Source organism: Anomaloglossus baeobatrachus, chromosome 3 (assembly GCF_048569485.1).
Source record: "Anomaloglossus baeobatrachus isolate aAnoBae1 chromosome 3, aAnoBae1.hap1, whole genome shotgun sequence".
NCBI classification, from domain to species: domain Eukaryota; kingdom Metazoa; phylum Chordata; class Amphibia; order Anura; family Aromobatidae; genus Anomaloglossus; species Anomaloglossus baeobatrachus.
In genome coordinates this window covers 29,294,800-29,314,402 of record NC_134355.1, presented here as the reverse complement: position 1 = coordinate 29,314,402, position 19,603 = coordinate 29,294,800, and the positions used below count along the sequence as shown (strand labels likewise).

General features: G+C 47.5%; 1 protein-coding gene across 1 annotated transcript in view; it reads left to right on the top strand.

The window, feature by feature from the left end:
• Nucleotides 1–6,032: 6,032 nt before the first annotated feature.
• LOC142294906 (calpain-8-like) overlaps nt 6,033–19,603 on the top strand; it is a 68,903-nt gene continuing 55,332 nt past the window's right edge. Inside the window, exon 1 of the mRNA XM_075337969.1 lies at nt 6,033–6,309. Coding sequence (XP_075194084.1) covers nt 6,073–6,309 — 237 coding nt within the window. The 5' untranslated portion in view covers nt 6,033–6,072. The remainder of the gene's footprint in view (nt 6,310–19,603) is intronic.

Sequence of the window (19,603 nt, the reverse complement as noted above, 5' to 3'; positions counted from 1 at the left end):
TGTCTCTGTCGTTTTCACCGTTTGTCTCTGTCTGTCCCTTTTCCTGTCTGTCTCTATCTCTCTGTCTCTTTCCCTGTCTGTCTCGGTCTGTCTCTCTGTCTGTCTCTCTCTGTCTCTCTCTATCCGTCTCCCCACCGACATCTTATTACCTCACACATAAGCTTCTTATACTATGAATGTCTTTTGTTCCTATAGCAACCACTCACAGCTCCTACTTATAACCTGTAGTTCCAGGCTTTATTTACTTTAATGAAGGCATGTCAAAAGTATTGAACACAAGAAGAAAAAGAGGTTCAAAAAGCCATGGAAAGTCCTGACACCAGCTGAAATCTATCAGTAATTAGAAAGCAATGCTGCCACTTAGTGAAAAATATTATCAGCTGATTCAAATGATGGCCTATAAAAAGGTGTCTAATTAGCAAAGTGCCACACAAGAAACATCACATGATGGATAAAACTAGTGAGCTGTCTGAAGACCTTCATAACCTTATTATTGCAAAATAAACATATTGATAGCATTGGTTACACAAGAATGTCTAAACTACTGAAGTTTTCAGGGAGCACTGTTGGGGTAATAATCCGGAAGTGGAAAGAACAGAATTTTACCATAAACCAGCCACGGCCAGGTCCTCCCCACAATATTTCAGACAATGATCCCAAACACACAGACAAGGAAACTCTCAATTGGTTTCAAAGAAAGAAAGTAAAGTTGCTAGAATGGCCTTGTCGATCACCTGACCTGAGTCCAATAGAAAATTTATTTAAGGAACTAATGTTCAGCGTTCATAGAAGGAGCCGGGACCTGCAGGATGTGAGGAGTGTGTGTGTGGAAGAATCGGCCAAAATCACTGCTGAGCAATGCAGGTGACTAGTTTCTCTATATAGGAGGTTTTTGGAAGCTTCATCACCAACAAAGGGTTCTGCACAGCGTATTAGATATATTTCAGTAAGTGTGTTCAATACTTTTTCCCTGTATCATTTCTCATTAGTACACAACATCACTAAAGTTATGGACATCTAAAGTTTGATTTTTTTTGCCTGTGTGGATTGGATGGGTTGTTACTGACCTCAGGTGAGAAATTAATTTCACAATCAGCTTTATAAATATATTTATTGAGAAAATTATTGACGAGTTCAATACTTATTTCACCCACTGTGTGTGTGTGTGTGTGTGTGTGTGTATGTATACACTCGGCATAAATAGATATTTCTATATGTTTCATATCAGAGAGATTGCTTAGGATACTTTGATGACTTCACAGTCATGTGACATGATGCAATCACTAAGTACCCCATGCTGTAATGTCTGTTTACTCTTTTTGTGTTCTCCCCGGCCCAAGAGCTGTGGTATGATCGGACCATGTTCCTGCACGGTCAGCAGGGCCGGCGTCAGCACCCGGCATACCCGGGAAAATGCTAGGGCCCTGGAGAGCCGGAGGGCCCACTCGGCCTCGTCAGTTCTGGTGCCCCTTGGCCGGGGCACACTCGCCTTAGTTCTGCTGCCCCCGGGCCAAGTTCTAGGGACCGCAGTCCTCGGCAGGAATCTGCAGCACCGACCCTTTAAGGCACGCAGACTTCCTGGTTTGAACTTCATCTGTGGGCGGAGCTACCGACCGGCGTTCTGCTCAGTCCCACAGATGGAGGCGCAGTGCCAGCCAGCGACTCCCAGCACAGCACTTCTTTCCGGCGCTGTGTGGGATACCCTCTCCACCGTGATCGAGCAGTATGTGCCCTCCCCGACCCCCGATTTATGGGCCCCGGTGAGCTGTATGGGCTTTTCTCCCCGTAGGTGTATGCCCTGCCCCCTTCCCCGATGCCGTATGTGCTGGCCCCCGGAGCTGTGTGTTTGGGCCCCGCAGAGCCGCGTGTGTGGGCCCCCCAGAGCTGCGTGTGTGGGCCCCCCAGAGCCGCGTGTGTGGGCCCCCCAGAGCCGCGTGTGTGGGCCCCCCAGAGCCGCGTGTGTGGGCCCCCAGAGCCGCGTGTGTGGGCCCCCCAGAGCCGCGTGTGTGGGCCCCCCAGAGCCGCGTGTGTGGGCCCCCCAGAGCCGCGTGTGTGGGCCCCCAGAGCCGCGTGTGTGTCTCTATATGTATGCAGCAGAGCAATGTGTGTATGTATGTAGCAAAGCTATGTGTGTATGTATGTAGCAGAGCTATGTGTGTATGTATGTAGCAGAGCTATGTGTGTATGTATGTAGCAGAGCTATGTGTGTATGTATGTAGCAGAGCTATGTGTGTATGTATGTAGCAGAGCTATGTGTGTATGTATGTAGCAGAGCTATGTGTGTATGTATGTAGCAGAGCTGTGTGTATGTATGTAGCAGAGCTATGTGTGTATGTATGTAGCAGAGCTATGTGTGTGTGTGTGTATGTATGTATGTAGCAGAGCTGTGTATGTATGTATGTAGCAGAGCTATGTGTGTCTGTATGTATGCAGCATAGCTGTGTGTGTCTGTCTATATGTATCCAGCAGAGCGGTGTGTGTGTATGTAGGCATGTATGATGTGTATCTATGTATGTCAGTGTATATGTCTATAGATGTGTCAGTTCTATATGTATTTTTGTGAGTTTGTCTTTAAATATGTATAGTATGTGTACGTATCTGTGTATGTGTGTGTGTGGATGGGGTCCACTGGGACTCTTCCGCCCCGGGCCCACAAAAACCTGGAGCCGGCCCTGACGGTCAGACACGGCTATTACACAGTACACAGCAGGGACACATATATAACATTATCTCCGCACAGGAACCTTTTTCTTTTAAGCACATCCAATTGTAGAACTTATTATTATTCCAAGATCTATTGATAATAATAATAATAATTTATTCATCGCTATTATTCCATAGCGCTTTGCATACATTGGGAACACTGTCCCCATTGGGGCTCACAATCTAGAGTCCCTATCTGTATGTCTTTGGAGTGTGGGAGGAAACCAGAGGAAACCCCGAAGGAAACCCACGCAAACACGGGGAGAACATACAAACTCCTTGCAGATGGTGTCCTTGGTGGGAATTGAACCCACGACTTCAGCGCTGCAAGACTGCAGTGCTAACCACTGAGCCACCACAAGACTGCAGTGCTAACCACTGAGCCACCGTGCCGCCCTGATTAAAATCAACTTTAAAATGACCTTTGTTCATGGGAAAATCCCTTTAAGCATTGATGGAGCCACAAACGTAAGGGTAAACCACAATATAAACATCGCCTAAATGTCTACATTTTTAAAAATTTTATTTTTCTATTTTTTAAGCCAAATTTAATTGCCTTCACCCAAAAAATGACATAATAAGAAATGCTAGTTAGGTACATGAACAAAAAGCAGTATGTAAAATTTGACTAGTAAAACAGATATGCAAAAAAGAATTGTTGGTGACGCGCACACTTTGTGATATAATGGTTGTAGTTAAATATCTGGATTTTAGGGAATTTTATTTCACATTTTTTTAAAAGCAATTATTCTTATTGCACAATAAGTACAAAAATCATCTCTAACTGACATGGATTTGGGAATTTTTTTTAATGCAAACATCGTGCTGGCTTGCTGATGATTTCTAATGCATTTACCCCTTCACGACTTATGAGATACAGTTTTGTCATTTGTTGTGTTCTTGACTTTTATGCGGACTCGCGCGCTGAGCCCACATCTTTCATGTTCTCCAGTTTTGCTGCTTGTTTTAGAGCTTTCTCTTGCTATCGCTATTTCTGAGCTGTGATCTCTGACAGGCTCTCATTATCCTAAAATGCTCTTAAAATGGCTGCTGCACTCCCTGCCTTGGCTTTTATACAGGCTCCGATAGTCCCTCTCGATTCTCCGCACTATACCATGTGATGCAATAGGGGCAAGTCAATATGGGAAAGTCTGTGTTGTTACGCCTGAGGTCATGTCACTGGTGTAATTGTCTGCAATGTATGAAAATGTGGTCTCCTTAAGGAGAAGAGTGTTCCCTCGTGGTCCCCATATAGCTTCTCATGAGCCAGATCAGACACCTCATACTTTGCACTGACGAGGGGCAAGCACCCCGAAACACCGTGACTGCAAATTGGGATTCTGATCTGGCTTATAAATCCTAAATCATATGCAAAGGATTGTTAAAAATCCACTTTTGACTTTTAGGATCGCTACTTCCAATAGGTGGCGCTGCGCTAGAGTTTGTCTCCTTTCCTGGAGAGACAATTTGAAAATGTAGGGGGATTTTTTTGTTGTTTTTTTCAAAGTATAATCTCAAATTGTTCAAATTCGCTAGAACATGAAAATTCATAAAATTTGACTTGAATTGATTCAGATCGAATATAGTCGATCACCTCTAATTCTGTCCCGGTACATTGTGCTTGTTGTTTGCCAGCACATCCGCAGTTTACACTAGAGTCAATGTGCTGACTACAATGGTTTTTTTTGTGCATATACTGCCTTTGTTCTCGGCAGCAGAGACAGGATAATGCGTTCATGATCAACGATGATTTTTTGCTGAAACTAAAAGATCATTTCACCCGACGAACAAGCATTTTGCTCATTTATCGGTTGGTCGGTAGAGCGCTTGTTCATGATATATGCCGTCTTTGGTGTGAATTGACCTGACACAGATTGTTTCTCTTAGGCCCCTTTCACACATCAGTTTTTTGCCATCAGTCACAATCCGTCAAATTTTGAAAAAAAAACAGATCCAGCGACAGATGCCACTAGATCCGTTTTTTTTCATTGACTTGTATTAGTGACGGACTGCGATGAATGGCCTCACGTTTCATCCGTCGGATCCGTTGAAAATTGTTTGTTCGTCAGACAGAGACAACGGGCAAAGTAACGTTTTTTGTTTACGTCGAAAAATTGGACAGCCACGGATCCGTCGCCGTCCGTCGTTTGGTAGAATGGAAGCCTATGGGTGCAGGATCTGTCGTAATCCATCAAATGACGGAATCTGGCGTCGGATTCGTTTTTTTTTTAACTGAGAACGCTCCAATTTATTTTATTTAGTATCAAATAGCCAGCCAGTGGGATCCATTGCATCAGTTTGTCCACAATCTGCGACAGATCCGTCGATCTGTCGAGCCAACGGATTGTGACTGACGGCAAAAAACTAATGTGTCGCCATCCGTCGTTTGGTAGAATGGAAGCCTATAAGCGCAGGATCCGGCATCATCCATCAAATGATGGAATCCGGCAACGGATTCCGTTTTTTTTAACTGAGCATGCTCCAATTATTATTTAGGCCCCTTTCACACATCATTTTTTTGCCATTGGTCACATTCTGTTTTCTCGACAGATCGAACGATCCGTTGCAGATTGTGGCTAAACTGATGTGACGCATCCGTTTTTCGACGGATCCAACTAGCTGGAGGCTAAATAATAATTGGTGCATGCTCAGTTAAAAAAAATGGAATCCGTCGCTGGATTTCATCATTTGATGGATGATGACGGATCCTGTGCCCATAGGCTTCTATTCTACCAAACGACGGACGGCAACGGATCTGTCGCTGTCCGTTTTTTTCGATGCACACAAAAAACATTACTGTGTTCGTCTTCTCCGTCTGACGGACAAACGAACGACGGATGAAACGTGAGGACTTCCGTCGCCATCCGTCGCTAATACAAGTCGATGAGAAAAAAATGGATCCAGCGGGATCCGTTGCCGGATCCGTTTTTTTTTCCAAATTAGACGGATTGTGACTGATGGCAAAAAACTGATGTGTGAAAGGCTAGTCCAATCCATCGAAAAATGAATCCATTGCAAAAGTTTAGCCACAATCTGTGACGGATCCGTCGAAAAAACGGATTGTGACTGATGTAAAAAAACTGATGTGTGAAAGGGGCCTTATGCATGGTATAGTCCGGTGTTCCCGGACCGGGCAGATTTACCATCTCCACTGCGTGCACCTGTAGCTCCCATGATAGTGACCTTTTTTTTCCAGCCCCGTAGTCTTGTGCACATATTTACACTCTTGTGACTAAGCTCCCAGATTTGCAATCTCCTCCCAGCAGTACAGGAGCCGGACTGACAGGCACCTGCCCCATATTTATACCTCCGGCTGCTGCTGACAGCAAGTCACATTCTATAGACTTGACCCTCGGGAGCGCAGGCATCATGTCAGGGGCTGCAGCCAAACTTGCCAAAGACAGGGCTGTGGCCGACGGGCTCGGAACAAACCAGAATCCGGTGAAGTATCTAAATCAGGACTATGAGGAGCTGCGGGCTCAGTGCCTGGCGACCAAGACCCTATTCAAAGACGACCAGTTTCCCGCATGTGTGTCTGCCCTGGGCTACAAGGACTTGGGACCAAACTCCGCAAAAACCAAAGGAATTGTGTGGAAGAGACCGGCGGTAAGAAAGCATGCACTGATGTCATATGTACAGATTTACACGTTGTACAGCAGAAAATATAGCGCAGATTTCAAATCGTGTTACATACAGTATGTTTTTTACGATTTGATGCATTTTACAGCCCTTCCACCAGAGCCCTTTATCTGGCTAATTTTGTAGATTCGGTCACACCAATTTTTTAATGTGGGTTTCAAGGCAGATCTGCTTCAAAATCTGCCTCAAAAACTGCTTCAAATACTCAAAATTCATCTTGAAAAAATCTCTGTAAACATAAACATAGATACAGTGGACCCTCGGTTAGAGTAACCCAGTTAACGAGTAACCCAGTTATCGCGTATTTCGCTTAACGAGCAAAGCTTTATGTAAATTTGTAACTCAGTTTACGAGAAAGCTTTGCTGTACGAGCAAATACTCACCGCACACACTTCCGGTTCCGTACATCCACCGCGCTCTAACTTGCTCTTGCAGTCCACACAAACACGCACAAGCACGCACAAACACACACAAACACACACAAGCACGCAAAACACACACAAGCACGCACAAACACACACAAACACACACAAGCAGGCAAAACACGCACACACACAAACACACAAGCACACACAAGCACGCACAAACACACACAAGCACGCAAAACACGCACACACACAAACACACAAGCACGCACAAACACACACAAGCACGCAAAACACGCACACACACAAACACACAAGCACGCACAAACACACACAAACACACACAAGCACGCAAAACACGCACACACACAAACACACAAGCACGCACAAACACGCACAAACACACACAAGCACGCAAAACACGCACACACACAAACACACAAGCACGCACAAACACACACAAGCACGCAAAACACGCACACACACAAACACACAAGCACGCACAAACACACACAAGCACGCACAAACACGCACAAACACGCACAAACACACACAAGCACGCACAAACACACACAAACACGCACGCACACATATTATGCTCACCTTACCTTCCGTTCCATCGCCGGCCTCACGATTCTTGTAGTCTGCCGCTACAGGATGTGTATCTGGTAACCATCGCAACGATGGAGGAACTTCCGCTGTCAGCCACTACTCAAAGGCAGCGCGCTGACCAATCAGAGGCAATCGGCTCCTGCCTTTGACGTCAGCGGTCTGGCAGCAGACGTTCCGGCATCGGTCGCGATGGTTACCCGATACAGATCCTGTACTGGCGAACTGCAAGAACCAGGAGGCCGGCGATGGAACGGAAGGTAAGGTGAGCAAAATATGTGTGCGTGCATGTTTGTGTGTGTTTGTGTGTGTTTGTGCGTGTTTGTGTGTGTTTGTGCATGTGTGGAATGACACAATAGGGGACCAGGATGGGACATTTAACAAGTTGTGGAACAAATTGTCTGCATTGCAATGATTACCTATGGGAAATTTTGCTTTTCTAGACGAGTAACTTGGTTATCAAGCACATTCCCAGAACGGATTGCTCTCGTTAACCAAGGTTCCACTCATAATTTGCGGTTTCTATTCTTTTGTGACTATTTTTTTTAATTCTGAATGAATTATTTTTAGCTGAATTCATGTAAATGGCGCAAAGTCCAAAATCATCTTTTTTTTGTTGTCTTTAATTGATTTTTCAACTTCTTAGCGGGAAAGGTCAAATGTTTCACAAAATGATAAAGCAGACCGGCTGTGCACCGGGGGCGTGTCGATGCACTTAGGAGAGACTGTCCATACGCGCTGACACGCCCCGGTACACATCCGGCCTGATTTGCATATGTCTTCTTTAGATTTTTGATAAATGGCATGTCGAATCTGTGCAAAAAAGGTATAATCATTATTGTGGCACAAGGGTCTATTATATAGCCATATCACAGCTAATATACAGTATATAAAGATAGAAATCCAGCACTCACAAGGATCAATTAAAAAAATAATTGAGTTTTATTTTTTTTGCAATCCAAAATAAAAAGGACCCAGGGGGGGTTAAATGTAGCCAGGAGCATGGGCAGTTTAGAAGGGGTGGGGGCTCCACGCCCCGATGTATCATGTTGACATGTCTCACAATCCCCTTTGATAGGTCATGTGATAAGTCAAGTGATTAACACACGGTGCTCTGGTGCACGTCTGTAGACGCAAAATCAGAGAGGCAGCGTTGTGCAAATTTTTTCTCTTATGTACATCGCTGTATATAACATACCACTATACACACTGGAGCAGGGGTAGGAAATTAATTTTTCCGAGGGGCCACATGAGGGACCGTGGCAGTGGTGGAGGCCGAACCAATAGGCTGAAATTAATTCTGCTCAATATTAATAATAATATTCAAGTAAAATAATAATTCTATAATGTTATTTGTAGCACTTAATATTGAGCAGAGTTAAGTATAATGACATCCCACTATATACCATATGAGTCCCCACTCTACCCCCTTTATACAGTAAGAGTCATCACACAGCCCCTTATGTACAGTATGAGTCCATACACAGCCTCTTATATACCGTATGAGCCTCATATAGCCTCCTACATACAGCATGAGAACCATATAGCCCCCTATATACAGTATGAGCCCCATATAGCCCCCTATATACAGTATGAGCCCTATATAACCACTTATATCCTGTATGAGCCCCATATAGTCTCCTATATGCAGTATGAGTCCATACACAGCCTCCTATATACATTACTAGCTGTAGTACCCAGCGTTGCCCGGGATAGTAACTGTCTCTTTGTCTCTCTCCCAGTCTCTGTCTGTCTCTATCTGTCTGTCTCTGTCTGTCTTTCTCTGTCTGTCTCATTTTGTCTGTCTCTTTCCCCATCTGTCTTTGTCTGTCTCTTTTGCTGTCTGTCTCTTTCCCTGTCTGCCTTTCTCTTTCCTTGTCTGCCTCTATCTGTCGTTTTCCCCATCTGTCTCTTTCCAGGTCTGTCTCTTTCCAGGTCTGTCTCTTTCAGGTCTGTCTCCTTCAGGTCTGTCTCCTTCCCCGTCTGTCTCCCCATCTCTTTCCCTGTCTGTCTTTGTCCATCTCTCTGTCTGTCTCTTTTGCTGCCTGTCTCTTTCCCTGTCTGCCTGTCTCTTTTCCTGTCTGCCTGTCTCTTTCCCTGTTTGTCTCAATCTCTCTGTCTCTTCACCTGTCTGTCTCTTTCCAGGTCTGTCTCTTTCCAGGTCTGTCTCTTTCCAGGTCTGTCTCTTTCCCTGTCTTTCTCTTTCCCCGTCTGTCTCTTTCCCCATCTGTCTCTTTCCCCATCTGTCTCTTTTCCCATCTCTTTCCCTGTCTCTTCCCCTGTCTGTCTTTCTCTGTCTCTTTTGCTCTCTGTCTCTTTCCCTGTCTGCCTTTCTCTGTCTCTATCTCTCTGTCTCTTTCCCCAACTGTCTCTTTCCTCGACTGTCTCTTTCCACATCTGTCTCTTTCCCTGTCTGTCTCTCTGTCTTTTTCCCTGTCTGTCTGTCTCTGTCTCTTTCCTGTCAGTCTGTCTCTTTCTGTCTCTTTGTCTCTTTGCCTGTCTGTCTCTTTCCTTGTCTGTCTCTATCCATCTCCCCACTGATATCATATTACCTCACACATAAGCTTCTTATACTATGACTATCCTTTGTTGCCTATAACAACCAATCACAGCTCCTATTAATGACCTGTAGCTCCTAGCTCCATTGACTTTAGTGGAGGCAGGTTTTTTGAAGAGTAACTGTAAAGCACGGGGTTAAAGTTTCCCGTTAAAACATAGTCTACGACGTTCCCTGGGTCACATGAGGCATCTGTGCAAAATTTCATGATTGTAAATGCGACGGTGCGGATTCCTTTAGAGGACATACACACATACATACACTCTGCTTTATATATTAGATAAGCCCCATATAGCCTCCTATATACTGTATGAGCCCCACATACAGTAATCTCCTATATACAGTATGAACCTCATATAGCCTCCTATATACTGTATGAGCTCCATATAGCCTCCTATATACAGTATGAGCCCCCATATAGCCTCCTATATACAGTATGAGCCCATACACAGCCCTCCTATATACAGTATGAGCTCCATATAGCCTCCTATATACAGTATGAGCCCCATATAGCCTCCTATATACAGTATGAGCCCATACACAGCCCTCCTATATACAGTATGAGCCCATGCACAGACTCCTATACACAATATGAGCCCATTCATAGCCTCCTATATACGGTATGAGCCCTATATAGCCTCCTATATACAGTATTAGCCCATACACAGCCCTCCTATATACAGTATGAGCTCCATATAGCCTCCTATATACAGTATGAGCCCCATATAGCCTCCTATATACAGTATGAGCCCATACACAGCCCTCCTATATACAGTATGAGCCCATACACAGACTCCTATACACAATATGAGCCCATTCATAGCCTCCTATATACGGTATGAGCCCTATATAGCCTCCTATATACAGTATTAGCCCATACACAGCCCTCCTATATACAGTATGAGCTCCATATAGCCTCCTATATACAGTATGAGCCCCATATAGCCTCCTATATACAGTATGAGCCCATACACAGCCCTCCTATATACAGTATGAGCCCATACACAGACTCCTATACACAATATGAGCCCATTCATAGCCTCCTATATACGGTATGAGCCCTATATAGCCTCCTATATACAGTATTAGCCCATACACAGCACTCCTATATACAGTATGAGCTTATACACAGCCCTCCTATATACAGTATGAGCTTATACACAGCCCTACTATATACAGTATTAGCCAGTACACAGCCCCCTTCATACAGTATGAGCCCGTACACAGTATGAGCCCATACACAGCCTCCTATATACAGTATGAACCACCACATAGTCCTCTATATATGGTATGAGCCACCACACAGCCTCACTATATACAGTATGAACCCACATATAGCCCCTCTGTATACTGTGTGAGCCCCCACATAGCCCCTATATGCGGGATTAGCCCCCACATAGCCCCTATATATGGTATGAGCCCCCACATAGCCCCTATATGCAGTATGAGCCTCATATAGCCTCCTATATACAGTATGACCCCCATACACAGCTCTCCTATATACAGTACTAGCCCATACACAGCCTCCTATATACAGTATGAACCACCACATAGTCCCCTATAAACGGTATAAGCTCACACATAGCCTGACTACTGTATATGAAAGTATGAACCCACACATAGACCCTCTATATACAGTATGAGCCCCACATAGCCTCCTATATACAGTATGAACCCCCACATAGCCCCTATATACAGTGTGAGCCCCCACATAGCCCCTATCTACAGTATGATCCCCCACATAGCCCCTCTATATACAGTATGAGCCCCACATAGCCTCCTATATACAGTATGAACCCCCACATAGCCCCTATATACAGTATGAGCCCCCACATAGCCCCTATATACAGTATGAGCCCCTACATGGCCCCTATATACAGTATGAACCCCCCACATAGCCCCTATATACAGTATGAGCCCCCACATAGCCCCTATATACAGTATGAGCCCCCACATAGCCCCTATATACAGTATGAGCCCCCACATAGCTCCCTATATACAGTATGAGCCCCTACATGGCCCCTATATACAGTATGAGCCCCCACATAGCCCCTATATACAGTATGAGCCCCCACATAGCCCCTATATACAGTATGAGCCCCCACATAGCTCCCTATATACAGTATGAGCCCCTACATGGCCCCTATATACAGTATGAGCCCCCACATAGCCCCTATATACAGTATGAGCCCCCACATAGCCCCTATATACAGTATGAGCCCCCACATAGCTCCCTATATACAGTATGAGCCCCTACATGGCCCCTATATACAGTATGAGCCCCCACATAGCCCCTATATACAGTATGAGCCCCCACATAGCCCCTATATACAGTATGAGCCCCCACATAGCTCCCTATATACAGTATGAGCCCCTAAATGGCCCCTATATACAGTATGAGCCCCCACATAGCCTCCTATATACAGTATGAGCCCGCACATAGCCCCCTATATACAGTATGAGCCCCCACATAGCCTCCTATAATCAATTCTGTGCTTTGAGCATTTTCTTTTTCTGCTTCAAGTGTTTGAAAAACACTGGGTGTGAGAGAAGAAAAGTGCATACCGTTTCTCCTGATGAAAAATTCTCCAAACTTGGCACGGTCCAATCAAAAGGCTGCAAAATTTTAATTCTTCCAAAACTCTTCAGAAAATGAAAAAAGTATAAAAAAACCCTCCCCAAATGAGCATTCGCTGAAGCAGTTTCCACTTGAAAATATCTCTGTGTAACTTCAAGGTTTGCGAGACCAAAGTGACCATCATGCATAGGTGTTACTTATCTGATATTCCGGGATGGTTAGAAGAAGTGATCCTATGATCAGTGAGGTCACCTCCTATACTCATTATTGTCCTCCATATATAAGTGTATTTCATAAGTGAAGCTCTTTTGATGGCAGATTTTGTGAATATTTGATCAGTCCCATCTCATTTGATCCCAAAAAGTGTTGCTACAGTATAAAGCATTTAGCAGGTTTTCGACAACTTCACACTCTCAAAGAAAAAGTCAATAAAGTAACGCAACATGCTAGGAGAACTCTTGACAGGATGCAATTCACATAACAACCACCGGGTGGACACATCACATAAACATCTCCCTACAGAGTATCGTAAAATCATGTTTTTCTTAAACGTTAGTCTTCATCTTGACCCACTCATGTTGTGGTAAGGTAAGGATGGATATGTGCCACCCCTAAGCAGGCGAACTGCTTGGATCCGGGATTGCTGTGACTCGAGGGTCCCCGAGGGGGATATTTACAGGGTAATAGTTCGTGACGCCACCTGCGGGTTGCGGTAAGAAGGGAGTACCGCCGCTGCCGAGGGGAGTACTGGGGCGGATGATGTGGGGGCAGCTAGGTGACAGTTCCCTCCGCAGGTAGGGAGGCCCCGGGACTCTGCAGGGTTGGTGGATGGTGTTGTGCAGGCTTGCTGGGCAGGCAGAACGCCGGGAGAGGGGCAGTGTACTCACTCAGGTTGTTGTGATGTTAGATGCGGCTAATGAAGCAGACTCACACACTGAAGTAAACCAAAGTCTCTGGGTACCACTGCAACTGCGGGGAGCCCGTCCGGGTGTCCTCTCCCACCGGTATCACTTTAATGATCCGGAGCCTGCCTCCATGCACTAATTTAGTTGTTCTTGTGACCCCTTCGCCTGAAGCTGTCAGGGTCCCGCTCCCTTTATTTAGTGGAGCAATGCTCTTGATGGCTGACACTTGGGATCTCAGTGGGCCCCATAAGCTGGAAAACCCTATCCCCCTCGTTGTGTTGCTGCCTTCGATCTCTGAACTCTTGGGGAAAGTTCATAAAGAGACTATCCTCCACAGGTTAATTATCAGGTTGCGTGAAGCTACTCCCTGATCCAGGGTCCTGTACCCCGCCGTGCTCAGTACCGGTCCGGTTACTGGACTTTCCAGTGCCGACCGTCCTCCAAGACTAAGTCTGGGCACCCTCTCCCAATACCCTGCGACCGGGTCTCCGACTCCTCTGGTCCCGGACCACCGTCTGCAACCCAACCTAGGTCACTCCAGGGAGCTACAACTCCCAGATCCTCACTCACTGAGGCTTACTACTGTTCTCGCAACTGAAACTCTAACTGACTTCCTCCCCTCCCACAAGTCTGCCTGACCCCTAGGTGGGTGGCCCTTTTCCAGCTAGACCAACCCACTGGTGTGTCTGACAGCTTATAATGTAAGGTGTGGTTGTGATTTGTGGTGCTGATGGGAGTGATACCGGTTTTCAGGAACCTGGAACCATGGGGGGGGTAGGTCCTGCATCATAGAAAGAGAGGATGCAGTCCCCTGTGACACCCTGAGATAGTCAGGGGCGTCACAGACACATCTGTGTATTTTACTTCTGCAGTTTCAGGCGGTGTCTGCGGTGGTAATGTGCCAGGTACAGGACGCAGATAGTGGAGCTCAGCATGAGGCTGAATTACAGGGTGTTTTTGGGGTGTGGTTGATAGCACAGATTTTCTGCATCCAGTAATGTGATAAGGAATGATTCTTGGCAGCAGCGCACAGTGCAGTAAAGACATGGATCGTTCTCCTTCTTTATTCTTTGGAGATTTTAAATGGACCCTCCCATTGATTTTTCCAAAGGAAAGGACATGGGGGTCAGTAATTTGTCAAAATCCTTTGAGATTGGTGGGATGGTGGGAAATTTCCATAACTTTTTTGCTTTAAAAGAGCCACTAATCACAATGGGCCCTCATTAGCCTCACTTAAAGGGTTTATTCCCAACTTCATAAATTGATATTATTGGATACTTCTTGTAAAAACAAGCACTTTTGCCATTTGCTGCTTATTAAAATTTTCAGCCGTTCTCGAGCTGTTAACACTTTTCTTTTGTTTATAATTTGTTGCCTAGGAGACCAACCACTGCGGCTGTCTAGCTTGTAAGCACTGAGCTGAATCTGGCTGGGATTAGGAGGTGACAGCGCGCCCCAGCAGTCCTGACCAGCTTCAAAACAGCTTCACTATATACAGCTTCTAAGCCCTGTGCGCCTGTTGCTGTTTAGTAGTGATGATTGGTCTCCATGGCAACAAACTGTAAACAAAAGAAAAGTGTTAATATCTCAAGAACAGATGAAAATTTTAATAAACTGTAATTTGGAAAATTGCTTGTTTTTACAAGAACTATCCAAAAATGTCCATTTATAAAAATGGGAATAACCCTTTAAAAACACATTAAATTCAACCAACCAATTTATTCAGCATCTAATATGGATGGGACTAGTTTGAATTGAAACTTCAAGGAGAAAAAGTACTTATTTTGCTGACAGGAAATGTGTATAGGAATTTTTAGCCAAAGATGTGTTGGGTCCTCCAAATTGAAAGACACTCATTGGATGTGGGCCGCCCCTGCAGCGGTCGAACCGCTCGGATCCGGGGTTTCTGCTGTGGCTCGAAGGTCTCCGGACCCGGGGGTTTGCGGCTACTACTCAATGTAAAAGGGCACTATTTACAGGGGATAAGATTTCGTGACGCCACCCGTGGTTCGCGGTAAGGGGAGTACCGCTGCCGATGGGAGTACCCGGGGGAGATGGAGGGAGGCAGCCAGATGATGTTCCCTCCACGGGTAGGGGGAGGCCCCGGGACTCTAGATGGTGAGATCCTGGTGTAGGGGAGCGCAGCACTGGTTGGAAGCAGGGGAGGACCAAGTACTCACTCAGGCAGTGTTAGTGATGATGCGACCGCAAAGCAGACGCTGACAACAAGGGGAACCAAGTCTCTGAGTGCCGCTGCCCTCTTGGGGGAGCTCGTCCAGGTATCCGTCCCCTCTGGTACTGCCTGATGGTCCGGAGCCTGCCTCCGTGCACAAATTAGAAGTGTTCTGGTGGCCCGTTGGCTTAAAGCTGTCCGGACCTCGCTCCTTACTTGTTGATAGTGGAGCTGCGCTCTTTAGGGCTCACACTTGAGATTTCTGTGGGCTGCGTGGGTTGGAAAGCCCACTCCCCCTCGTTGCGCTAGTGCCCCTGATCTCCGAGCTTCTTGGGGACAGTCCATAAAGTCACTATCCTCCACAGGTTAATTGCCGGGTTACCTGAAGCTACTCCCCGACCTAGGGCCCTGTACCCCACCGTGCTTTCGGTCCCGGACTGGTTATTAGACTCGAGCTGCTGACCATCCTCCAAGACCAGGTCTAGGCACCCAGCCTCAATACCCTGCGACCGGATCTCCGACTCCTCCGGCCCAGACCACCGTCTGCAACCCAACCTGTAACACCCAGGGAGCCACACACTCCCTCAGCTCCTCACTACTCGAGGACTACCACTACACTGCTCTACTTCCTTCCCACAAGTCTGCCTGACCCCTAGGTGGGCGGCCCTATTCCAGCTAGGCAGCCCACTGGTGTGCCTGACAGGGTGTGGTGTGAGGTGTGGTTGGGATTTGGATGCTGATGGAGGTAGTACCATAGGTTGGGAACCCAGAACCATGAGGGGTTGAGCCCTGCACTAAAGAGCAGAAAGTGCAGTACCCTGTGACGTCCTGACTAGTCCAGGGGCGTCACACATCCGTCATGATGATCGTTCAGTCAGTCACATTCAGTAGTGATGATTGCTTCATGTATAGGAGCTGAACAATTAAAAATCAACTTCCTATATCATTGATCAATATTTATTTGCAGGGTTGTCTCCATCACTTGGTGAACATGAGCCGACCACCCATGAAGGTCCACTCACCCCAGAGCGCACCGCATACAAGGAGCAGGCTCAGGACCTGACCCCACTCCATACAGTGTGGGTGACGGCTGTCTTCTACAGCAAGCACCCAATTCTAAGACCCTGTGCACACAATGAGTATTCCTAAAGATCTTCTGGAAAAATATTTGAGTTCCCCTTTGACTTCCATGATACTCAGGTACTCAAGTTCAGCCCTCCCGAGCATCTGACCACTCATCACTAGTACCGAGGACCCGAGCATGGTAGTGCTCGCTCATCACTAGTTACAAGTACAGAGCACCCGAGCATGGTAGTGCCCACTCATCACTAGTTATAGCTACTGAGCACCTGAGCATGGTAGTGCCCGCTCATCACTAGTTACAAGTACAGAGCACCCGAGCATGGTAGTGCCCGCTCATCACTAGTTACGAGTACCGAGCACTTGAGCATGGTAGTGCCCGCTCATCACGTTACAAGTACTGAGCACCCGAGTATGGCATTGCCACCGCCCAGCCCCGGCTACCTACGGTTCCACCAGCTGTCTCCCCGGCTCCCTGCAGACGGCCACTACCGTCTGCCTGACTCTCTGCTGCACGAGGGCCCTAGGCTCCAATCCTAGGCCCCAGTCTGCGTCTGCCTCTCTGCAGACCTCCTCTCTCTTCCTCTCCTAGGACTTGACTGGGCTTGTTTCCTGCCTCAGGCCAGCTAACTCCTGGGTGGGCGTCTCCATCTCCTGACTCCGCCCACCTGGTGTGTCAGTCTGAGCCCGAGGAAAGGAATCAAGTTTCACTGGGGATGTCTGCTGTGAAACTGCTGGGGGTGGGTGTGTGTGTGTGTGTGTTATCTGTGGCCCCTGGCTTGTCCAGGGCGCCACATGCTCATCACTAGTTACGAGTACTGAGCACCCGAGCATGGTAGTGCTCGCTCATCACTAGTTACAAGTACAGAGCACCCGAGCATGGTAGTGCTCACTCATCACTAGTTACGAGTACTGAGCACCCGAGCATGATAGTGCCCACTCATCACTAGTTACCAGTACTGAGCACCCGAGCATGATAGTGCCCGCTCATCACTAGTTACAAGTACTGAGCACCCGAGCATGGTAGTGCTCACTCATCACTAGTTACGAGTACTGAGCACCCGAGCATGATAGTGCCCGCTCATCACTAGTTACAAGTACTGAGCACCCGAGCATGGTAGTGCTCGCTCATCACTAGTTACTAGTACTGAGCACCCGAGCATAGTAGTGCCCGCTCATCACTAGTTACAAGTACTGAGCACCCGAGCATGGTAGTGCTCGCGCATCACTAGTTACTAGTGTAGTGGGTGGGCCTACCCCCTACTAGTTCAGCATAGTTACCCGGCATTGTTATTATTAAAAATGTTGAATTTTATTACTGTATGTGATTTTGTGTATTAGGGCACCCCCTAGTGGCCGGGTGGGACGGCTGTTGCCACCGGGGAGGAGGAGTCGGCCGGATATCTAGGGAGAGATTGTGTGTGTGTGGAGAGAAGGATCCGGGACAGCAGGCAGTGAACATCTGCAGCGGCAAGTGTGAGTGTGTGAGCGGAACATCAAGGGACACCGGAGTGAAGGAGGTGGACGCAACCTCAGAGTCTATTCCGCTGGTGTGGGTCCAGTGTGTGCTTGACCGGAGAGTGGGAGCCCAGAGAAGAGGAGTATCTAGGGCATATCCCCACCAGAGGGCGCGTTTGGGCAGGTTGTCCCTAGCTCCACCAAGATTGCCGGAACCTGCTGTCCGGAGTGTTGTTTTTTATGTGAGAATAAATGTCAGTTTTTATGCATCTCAACTTTTGCCTGAAGACTCTTTGTGCATCGGCCGATGAAGATACTGACACACACTGTCCCAGCATCGAAGAAGTGATGAAGTCAGGGATGTGCCTTGAATACAGAGCTGCCAGGACTACACAGCCAGAGGCCTCCCTGCCCACTCACTTCATGTGGCGTAGTCGGCAGGATCCGAGTCCCCTGCCAGGGACCCAAGAAGCGGGAGATCAGGTCATGCCCGGAGCACAGGATCCGGACCATGATGTCAGATTTCCAGTCCCGTGGTGGGAAGAGAACACAGTGCCCGTAGCGTTGGACCGGGTACAAGATGGCGGCAAGGAGGCCGTTATCTGTAAAGAAGAAAAGGCGCGAAAAGTTGGCGCCAAAAGAAGAGCCTGGGGCTGGCCGGCGCCGAAGAAAAAGTACAGAGTACTCCGCCCAAAGAGGGGAGGCGCCAGCTCCAGGGCATTGGAGAAGAAGAAAAAGAAGTACCTCAGCGGAGGAGTCAAGATGATGCGTGGGGCTGGGGGTGGAGTCCGTTTAAGAGCGGGAAACGAAGGCCCGCCTCCACTCTTCCCAGCCTCAGCATTGACATCACCGCCGTTACAAGTGAGATTGTCAGAGACAGCGATGGAAACCTTTGGCCAACCAGAGGAGTTAGCTACCACGATGGCTTTAATCAGCCTAGGCCGGGGCCGACCCAGGTTCGCTCCTGCCGGTGAGGCAGCGTTGGCGGACCTTCCTATCGGACCGGGAGGTTCTACACGCCCGGATAAAGTCTCCTGGAAGACCTCCTGGGACGCGCAGACCGGGAGAACCATCACGGAAGTGAAGGCGACTTATGCCACGCCACCAATGCCAAGCCGTCCGGGAGTTGCAGTCTTCCCGTGGGAGGTTCCACAGCTTGATGTCGCCGCCCCGTCGCCTAGTCATGTACCGGAGCCGGGTGAAGTGGCTGCCCCGATACTGGAGAAAGATCACCGGGGCTTTATGTGGGACCCTGTCATTGTTCCGCCCACGGTACCGTATCCCAGAGCTCCGTCCCCGAAGCCTGACCCAGTTCAGGAACGTCTCCTGGCCGAGACCCTTGTCCGGGAGATGCTGTCCGGTCCTGGCGGTGAAGACCTGGCCCAGCAGTTTGTTACCGGAGTGGTTGTTAAGTTCAACCAACAGGAGGGGTATGGATTCATCCGAGAAGCAGAGACCGGGGATGACTATTTTTACAACAGAGTTCATCTGGACGTGGAAGGGCTGCCCAAGCGACTCCATACCCTGTGGCCGGGC